Below are 9,518 nucleotides of genomic sequence, written 5' to 3'. Positions count from 1 at the left end.
CTCTTCCCACCCCACCCTCCGCCTGCTTAACCAACTCCCGTTTATCCTTTCTTCCGCAATGTTCCTTGACTCCTACTGAGTCCTCGGCTCCCGCTGCGCGGTGTCCTCCCCCGGGAAAGCCTGAGCGCCTCTCCGCTTCCTCGCTTTGAAATGGGCCCACCCCTGTTGAAAACCAGGCAACGGAGAAGAAAACTGTAAAGCTCATATTGGCGTTTGGTTCCAAAGACAGCCTACTTCCGATCGTCCCCTCTGTGCCTTCCACCCCAGGTGGTACTTCCATAGGCCCCTGGAGCCAGGTCTCCACACACGGAGAAATAACGTTATTGGGAGGGGAATGAAATACGCTTGTAATTTAAGGACCTGCTTCAGGCCAAACAATGTAGTCGGCCTTGGGGGTGGGAGCGGGCGCTCTGACTTCTCCATTACAGCCTCCCGGTGTTCCAGGTGATTATTTTTACATATCAGGAAATTCTGAGCGCGCCCACCCCCAATTAAAGATGCAGATGTCTGCCCTCCCCGGCAGCTCCCAGCCTGCTACCTTCTCGAGCTCGGCTCCGAGCTCCATTTGAACCTGCCTCCTGGAATTCTTAACTAAAACAGCCCCCTTCGCCGACTGTAATTAAGCATGCCTCCCGATGGCGCTGGAGGAACAGATGGAGCGATCATCCCTTTCATTCTGCCAGAAGGGCCCCGTTGCTCTGGGGGGAGTTCTGCGGTTGTAAGACACATAATTAGACACTTCAATGGACAATGCGGCGGATTAGAGGGGGTGGGGCTCGCGTCACGGAGGACAGGCGTCCTCATTGATGTGCGGCCCTCACACCCCCGCCCAGCCCGGAGGGAGCAGGGGCCAAGCGAGCGCATCCCGGTTGGCGGATCGCCCGCCTGCTCCCGCGCTTTGAATTCCCGGCCCTCTTCAGCGACGTCTGACTTTTCTTTTTCTTTTAAAACACCATGCCAGGACGAGTTATGCGCAAAGGATGACAGGCATGTTGACGGCTCACCTGTCAAGTCCCCAAGCTCCGCGGGTCAGTGGGTCCCGCAGCCTGCGCGGTAGACAGACAGTGACGATCTCCACCGACAGCCCTCGTCCCCCAGGTGTGAAGGAGTCAAGAAAAGCCCTCTGCAGTGGACACACGCTGGGACTCAGCCTCTCCTCCCACGAGGAGCTGGGTGACCTTGAGAGACTCAGGCCACCTCACCAGGCTCCTCGAGGACAGCATCTAAGGTTGTAAAGGGCTGCAGAGAGGTGAAGATACGATTTGGAATCCAAGGCTTGCCCCTTGCTGCCTGGGTGACATCAGGCAATCTACTCAGCCTGGAACCCTGGTCTCCTCGTCTGTATAGTGCTGGGGATCGTCTCTGCCCCTCAGGCACTGTGGGACTCAGTACGTTTGAGCTGAGCTCCTTTGTGAAATTAGAGGTTCACTTGGAAAACCAGGGTATGTCACGGGGGTCCTGTGGGAAGCAGAAGCCAAGAGAGAATTACAGGTGCATCCTCTGTGAAGGATAAAGAGGAGAGGAGACAAGAGTAGGAGGAGAGGGCCTCAAGCAGAAAGAGGACTGACATGTGCGAAAGAAAGGAGGCAAGGAAGATCCGGTGGAGAGCCCCACAGGGTCCTCAGCCTGACAAAGTCTCAGAGCTGTGAAGGAAGTCCCACGGCGGGTGGCAACGGCCCAGCACTAGCACCTGGGAACAGCCTGGGGAACATGTGGCCCCCACATGAACGCCGTGCTGGATCAGGAAATGAAGCTGTGGCGGCCGGTAGCTGTCGGCTCACCACATTCCCCAGCAGGTTTTCCCTGGACTGCGGGCTAAGCTGACACTCCTCTGCCTATCCTGCTCCAGGGCTGGCCACCTGACTGAGAAAAAGCCAGCCAGCACATTTCATTGGCCAACCGTGAATGACTGAGTGTGTCCCTAAACTGATCCAATCAGAGTGAACCTGAAGACACCTGCTGCGGATGCTGGAACACAAATACTCTCTTTTTTGGATGGATGTTAAGAAGAAAGTAGGTAGTTGCAGGGGCTGCTGGCAGCCGCCTTGGGATGTGAGAGGTGTCCAAACTGGGATGAAGCCAACATTGAGGATGGTAGAACAGACAAACAAGAAACAGGGCTTTGGTCACAAAGTCAGCAGCTGGGTTAAGCCTCTCCTGAAATCTACGCTATTACCGGACTTTCATCATGAACTAATAAACCCTCTTTACAGTTTGAAGCAGCTGTCTCAGGTTTCCTGTTACTTTAAGAAAGACCTCTGATTTGACCAGCAATAAGGGAAACGGATGCTCTCTGATCTCAAAGAGTAAGCACAGGCATACAGTCAAGCCTAATGGAACTGGAATTGGTGAGAGGGTGGTGTAGGGATCCAGGGCTGCTCTTGGGTCCTCTTAACAGCTTCAGGTGTCTGCATCCTTCTCCATCCAGCCACTCTCTTTTCTATGACCAGCTGGTGTCTTCAACCCTCTCTGCTGTTATCTTTTCTCCACTGCATAGATCCTCCTAAATTCATATTTCTTTGCCCTCCTCTCTGAGTTTGCAAGACCAACTCTAGATCCCGTTCAGTGCATCTCTCACCCTCAACATCTGCTGCCAAGGGCCTGATGCCCTCTGCACTTCCCAGTGCAGATTTCTGAGAGCATGAATTTTTTTTTTTTTTTTGTCAAATAACACTTTATTAAATTATTTTTCTTTGCAGTTCTTAACCAGCTGGGCATTCCACCACACAGCTGTTGATTTCATCTATGATGTCATGAGAGTGACGGTCATCAACCCTGTGGCCCACAGACTGGGCAGTCCCCAGGATCTTTTTAATGGTTCCAGAGAATTCCCTAGCTAAAAACCGATGCAGCATCTGTCGGGCAATGCTGACAATCTCATCAAAAGTGATTTTTCCACTGTGCTTAATGTTTTTCTGCTTCTTTCTGTCTCTTGGTGGTTCCTTGATGGCTTTGATGATCAGGGCAGAAGCAGAAGGTACCACCTCAGTCTGGGCCTGTCTGTTCTGAATGGTCAGTTTCACTGCAATCCTCAGAGCCTTCCAATCACCAGTTGCCTTGGTGATGTCATCACCAGTGTTTTTTGGAGACACACCCAGGGGGCCGATCTTGGGGGCCAGGGCAGATGTCGCACTGACTTCCCTACCAGTGCACCTCAGGCACACGACTTTGACCTCGTTGGGGTGGAACTTAGGTGGCATGGTAGAGGTGGCTGGTGTCAGATGAACCCGGATTTGGGAGGACCGAAGAAAGTCGCACCTTGACCTCCTCTGAGCCGAAAGCCGAAATCGCACAGGAACCTCATTATTCCACTTTTTGCCTGTTTAGACATCCCCAGAGACTCTGATTCCATTGTCTTCAGAGAAGACTGGGTATCAGTATTTCTCTAAAGTTTCTCAGATGATCCAAGGGTGTTGCGAAAACCGAGAATCCCTGGTTTTAATAAAGCATTCCGGACTAGCAGATCCCACCCTGGGTCAAGTTCAAGCCCGATCCAGTCAGCTAAGAACGGAGCTACCTGGTCTCAACATACCCAGAGCTGCCCCCATCGGCGGGTCTATGCCTATAGAAGGATTGACGGGGAGACAGGCCCTGCGTGGCATGCTTAGGACAAGACAAGCCTAGCACAGAGCTTGGTACCATGCAGTGGCTCCACAGTGACGGATGTTCTGAAAATCCTGTCCCTTCTCTAATTCGAGGGTATTCTTTCTATAAAATACACCAGGCTGCAGTAATGCGACTGAGGAAACGTTGCCAAGGAAGTACCTGGAGGATCTAGGTGCCCATGCTTGGCTAACACACTACACAGCAGGAAAACTGATTAATACAATTTACATGTGAGAGTAATCGCTTCTATTTCAGTGAAACTACATCAGTGCAGCTAGGAAAAGCCTCATTTTGGGAGGTTATTCAATGACTTATGAAAATAGTCGTGACCTCTTGTTAAGAGAAAAAAATGGATTTACAATTTATGTAGTGCATGATTCTAATTTTTTTAAAATGTGGGTATATATATATCTGTATACAAATACACAGAAAAAAGACTGGAACTACAGATGCCAAGCAGTTAACTGTGATTCTCAGGTGAGAGGGTTTTTCTTGTAGGTGAGTGTGTTGGATTTAGAGGACTATTACTCTGAAAGGTCATTTTACATTTTTGATGCCAACACGTTTGTGTGGAAGCATGGTTTCAGTAGAATATGGCCTGTGTACATCCATGAACAAAATTAACCACTGGCAGCCTTGTACTCCTCCCTGCCCCCCACCCTCGTTTTCTTGTTTCTAATTTTAATTTTACAGAAGTCTGAATACAGAACTCTGGAACCCACTGCCCTAGGGGACAGCCTGGTAGGAATCTCTCTTCCCTGCTCCAATCCCTTCGGCTTTCCTTGGATTCCAGGCTCTTCCAGCAGGACCTGGCTCTGATTCAGTGGGAGTTCAGAGGAGGGAAATTATTTCCAGCCAGGGAGAATGAAGGGTGACCTCCTGGAGGAGGTGGCATTTGCATGGGCCAATCTGGGCAAACTCACAGGGAGAAGAGAAAGCAGTACACGAGCAAACAGGTGGAGGTGGGAAAACACAGCATGTACAGAAACAAAGACAGTAAATATGGAACTCTGTGCTGTAGGTGAGGCTCCACGGGAGTCCCTGGGTTGCAGCAGGGCTCCTGTTTTCCGGGGGGTCTCTGGGCTGGTGGTGAAACTGCTGGAGCCTCAGGCTACATGGGACTATAGACAGGGCTCTCCAGTCGCTCAGCTACTCCTTCCCCTGAATGCTCACTCCAGCAAGAGGTGGGGAATGTCCCCCTGGAAAGAGCTTAAGAGACGATGGCCTACCACTTGGAATACCTAAAATACCAGAGGCAGAGCCTTCAGCATGTGGTCCCAGCCAGGACCGAGGCTCGCGTGGCCAAATCGCTGCTTCCAGCATTTTCTGGGGGGAAGGGAAAGCGGATCCACGTAGCAAGATTCTTCTGGGAGGTACATCCTTTCTGTTTGTTTTTTTTTTCCAAGTGCTAAGGCATCTGCTCCCACATTCATCCTTTTCCTCCAGCTTATCTTTTCATGACTTTGGAGAGCAGTCTTCCTTATCTAGGAAACAAATAGCCTCTGCAGAGAGTTCTAAACAGCCGAGGCATTTATCTGTTTGACATGTGTTTCCCTGTTTGTTTTCTCCAGCCTTGAGACAAGAGTTGTGTCAACTGTGGATGGCTGAGCCCCAGTCACTGGAGAGGCATGAATCAATTTCCAGCTGCATTTATCACTTGCTGCCTTAAATCAAGTCTAATCAATGCTTCCTTCATTTGGTATGGATTGAAACTATACATAACGCACTTAGAAAATGGGCGGGAAAGGGAGCAGCCGATCACGAACAAAAACTCCATCGGGGATTTAGATGGAATGATGTTAAGGAAAGATTTGCAATCTCTGATTTGCTTTCATGGAGACGCCTGACCAAACAGTCACAGAGATTTGTGTTTATGAAGCTTTAACTTCAATCTACCGGACATGCAATGACATTACATGAAAGATCATTTTATACAAGAGGAAGAGGATGTCTACATCTTCCAAGATTTTATAATTAATACATTCTGAAGCGTTGGTATATTTTTAATACAGCGGCAACTCTAAAGCTGCCTAGAGTTTCCTTCCTATATTGTCTTTCATTCCTTTCCATTTCTTTTAGATGTATCTTTTGTCACCATTGACTATACGGGTCAATTTCTAGTTACAAGATAGAAAATAACAATCTCCTTATAACAAAATAGATACCCAGGAGTTCCCTTTGATTTAGAAGAATTTTATAAAGTCTTATGGCTGAGAAAACTTGATCCTTTCTCTCATATGCCCAATTCTTGGTAATAGAATTTGATCCATGCAACCCAAATGGATTTTTCACTAGCAGGTGTGAAAACCACCCCCCAGCTGTTCAACCAATTTAGAATGTGGTAGGGAGTAGCCCTGTGTCATTTGTAAATTAATCCCGTGCCAGTGAAAGATGGTATCGGTGTAGTCCCTGGCACCTAAAACCGATCATGTCCACGGCGAGGCCCCGTGTCATTCTTCAAGGATAATGGGAGGAGAGACAGAACACAGAAAACAGGTCAATGATAATGCCCGCCCAGAAGATGAGGCAGTGCTGTGATTCACTGATGTAATTAATATTTCTGTCTAATCTGCTGAACTGTGTAGACTTTTACCACGAGCACGCCTCAGAAGCGATTGACAGGGCTCTCATTTTCCAAGGGCTGGCTCCCCCAGAAACCTGTTGTCAGGTAGCTGAAAAGAGCCCTGTACGGCACTGGGGAGCGTGACAGTAATAATAAACTCTTATGCTGGTTTAATACTTTCCAGTTGATAAAGTGTTTTGAACATGCAGTCTCATCATTCTGTAAGATAAGCAAAAAAAGTCGTTGTATTCCCATTTCCAAGAGGAAGGGAGAGGCTCAGAGGTTGGCGTACCTCCGAACTATGGCTCTGGGACTCAACGCCTTGTCTCCTCAGCCCCGAGGCCCTGGTTCTTGCCACTGAGCTGCAGCTAGGCAGCTGCTGAGGTCTCCTCTCTGTGCTTTCCCTAACTTTTTATTTTTTCTTCCATCACCCAGGGTTCTTGGGAAATGCATATGGTTATAGGAAATCCCTCGAGTTGCCTGGCAGGTCATCTAGTTAAAAAAATATTCAAGGCAGCACCCTTGGATGTGTTTTGGGTTACAGACATGGTATAGTGTTCTTAACTCATCTTAAACAAAGACAGGGTAATGAGATATTACAAAGCTTTAACCCTCTGAGAACAAAGAAAGGGTAAAAGTAACGCGGCAGACACGGAATCTAAAATTAAGGCGTTCACTCACATTGTTTTTAAAACTCATGAGAGTCGTTCAGCGAGTTCCTCTGCTTTGAGGATGTCCGGGAAGGATCATGTTTGCCCATCCTTTGAGGAAGAGAGCAACAGATTTTTCTACCCAAGACAATTTTCACCAAAGTAGATCCTGTTTAGATTCCTAAGTAAGGACAGAAGGTGATGGAAGGAGAAATTTCCATGGCTTTAAACTTTTAGACAAGAGTGGATTTGCTCAACTTGACGTCAGTAGAAGTAAATGAGGGGAATAACAGATAATGCATTTTCAAACTGGCCTCAGGTCATGTGCTACTGAGGAGAAATGCATTTTCAATGGTCACAGGGATTCTGAAGGTCTCTGGGGAGCCTGAGAAAAGTCCTGAACACATTCTAAAAAAGCTGTTATGGTGTTCAGGAGTTAACATGTGTGTCAAATAGCACAATCATTCCAACTATCCTGTTAATATAAACTGGAATTTATAGTGGAAATACAAATACTTGCAACCTATACAGACCCAGAGTAAAAGGGATCATACCCTTTCCTGAAATAAAAACGCTACTGAGATTAATACATATCAGATTTCATTTCATTTCCTCCCTAAAGCAAATTGGTTTATTTCATTTGTTCATTCATTCAGCAAATATTTATGGAGCTCTGAGAATATGGGCACTGATGATTCAGTGGTAACAAGACACGACACAGACATCACTCCCTAGGAGCTTACACTCAAGTAGGAAAATTCACATTTAAATTATTAATGGAGGCTTACGTTTCCAATCAAGATGGAGTAATACGGACCAGATGAATTTTCCCTCATGACATAACCAAACAAGAAAAACAGAAATAATACATGAAACCGTGGTTTTCAAGACACTGGACATCAGGCAATGAAAGACAGTGATCCCAAGGGATGGAAAACAAACCCCAGGAGCAGTACGAGGGCCTCGCCTACTGCCCTGGAAGAATGTCTAGGCTGCACAGGGAGGGGCGACCCAGGCAGAACCCAATGGACTCCGGAGTTCAGGAGACAGAGCTGGGGGCTTGGGGAGTCGAAGGCAGCCCGAGTCTGCAAGACAGAGTACGGGAGAGGGGAGAGCTGCAGAGAACCCCAGATACCTGGAGAGGGTCGAGGACTCAGAGGAGAGCCTATAAATGAGGCCAGGCAAGAACCACATGAAAGGATTTGAGGGACCAGTGCTCAGCACTCACACAGGTGTCTATTTCCATCAGCCGGACTGGAACACTCATAATCCCTGGAGCATGGGAAAATCGTTCCTTAGGACGGGGAAACAGTGTGTCCTAGACAGCACTGTTCCAGACCTGCCTAACAAATTACAAAAGCAAGACCCACAAGGATCAAACTATTTCCAAGTAACTTAACTGCATCCCAAAACAAAGCTAAAGAATATCTATAAGAACACATATCCAGTACCCAACGAGGTAGAATTCACAATGTTTATCCAATCAAAGATTATCAGGCATGCAAGGATGACTCCTCTGGGGATTTGTATCTAGAATCTATAAAGAACCCTCCAAACTCAAAAATAAGAAAAGCAACCCAACTTAAAAAAATTGACAAGAGATCTAAACAGACACTTCACCAAAGATATGTGGATGACAAATACACATGTGAAAAGACGCTCAACATAAGAAGTCTTAAAAACGCAAAATAAAAGGAGATACCACTTCACACCTATTAAAATGGTAAAAATGTTAAAAATGGACCACACCAAGTGATGACAAGAATGAGAGAGAAGCGGAGCTCTCACAGGCTGCTGGTGGGCGTGTTAAATGGTACAGCCACTTTGGAAAACAGTTTGGTGGTTTCTTCAACTGTTAAACATACACCTACCATACGGCTCTGTCATTCCACTCCTAGATATTTACCTAAGAGAAATAAGAGCATATGTCCACACAAAGACTTGCACACAAATGTTCATAACAGCTTTATTTGGAACAGCTGAAAGCTGGAAACAACCCAAATGTCCATTTAATGAACTAGTACTCAGATATGGAAAAAAAAAACACCTCCAAACCCCGATACACGCTACATCAATGTATCTCAAAATAATTATACTGAATGAAATAAGCCTGACAAAGAAGAGTACATGTCATACGATTCAATTTATATTAAATTCTAGGAAATGCAACCTAACGTACAGTGACGGAGCAGACGGAGGCTTGCCTGGGGAATGGGGGTGGGTGGCATGCAGAGGCGCGGGTGGGAGAAGGGTGACGAAGGGGCAGGAGGGTAAGTACAGCATCTCAACTGCAGTACTGGTTTTATTCGGTGTATGTATCTGTCACCACTTATCACACTATCTGCTTAAGATGTCTGCGGCTTACCGTATGTCCTGCGTATCTCTGTAAAGCTATTCAAAGTACTTTAGGGCTCTACCTTCTAGAGATTCTGGCAGAACTATTATTCTCATCTCCAAGTATTAATTACACTTTGCTTTAAGAGAAACTTTAGAACTTTATTTTTAAAGGTGCAACAAGAAAACCGACTGGTGTCAACGTTAGCTCACTGACGATGTTGTATACACTAAGGAAAAGTACAAAGTGAATACGAAGAATTCTCATTCGGTCAACAAAACCAAATCTGACGTAATTCTCAATAACGAATGGGACCACTCGGAGTCAAATCTTGGGTGTCTGCCGGCTGTCTCTCTTCAGCACG

The 9,518-nt window shown here is 46.8% G+C and overlaps 2 protein-coding genes across 2 annotated transcripts in view; both read right to left on the bottom strand.

The window, feature by feature from the left end:
- Positions 1-2,702: 2,702 nt before the first annotated feature.
- LOC112401023 (60S ribosomal protein L12-like) lies at positions 2,703-3,215 on the bottom strand. Its single transcript, XM_024747089.1, has one exon. The coding sequence runs from the start codon at positions 3,198-3,200 to the stop codon at positions 2,703-2,705; it is 498 nt and encodes a 165-aa protein (XP_024602857.1). The 5' UTR covers positions 3,201-3,215.
- A 5,600-nt stretch (positions 3,216-8,815) lies between these two features.
- SHQ1 (SHQ1, H/ACA ribonucleoprotein assembly factor) overlaps positions 8,816-9,518 on the bottom strand; it is an 89,301-nt gene continuing 88,598 nt past the window's right edge. Inside the window, 1 exon segment of the mRNA XM_024746985.1 lies at positions 8,816-9,518. Within this exon segment, the coding sequence (XP_024602753.1) occupies positions 9,479-9,518 (40 nt within the window). The 3' untranslated portion in view covers positions 8,816-9,478.

This window comes from Neophocaena asiaeorientalis, unplaced genomic scaffold (genome assembly GCF_003031525.2).
Source record: "Neophocaena asiaeorientalis asiaeorientalis breed wild unplaced genomic scaffold, Neophocaena_asiaeorientalis_V1.1 scaffold130, whole genome shotgun sequence".
In the NCBI taxonomy this organism is placed as follows: Eukaryota; Metazoa; Chordata; class Mammalia; order Artiodactyla; family Phocoenidae; genus Neophocaena; species Neophocaena asiaeorientalis.
The sequence above is the reverse complement of the archived record's forward strand: the minus strand, read 5'-3'. Positions and strand labels throughout refer to the sequence as shown.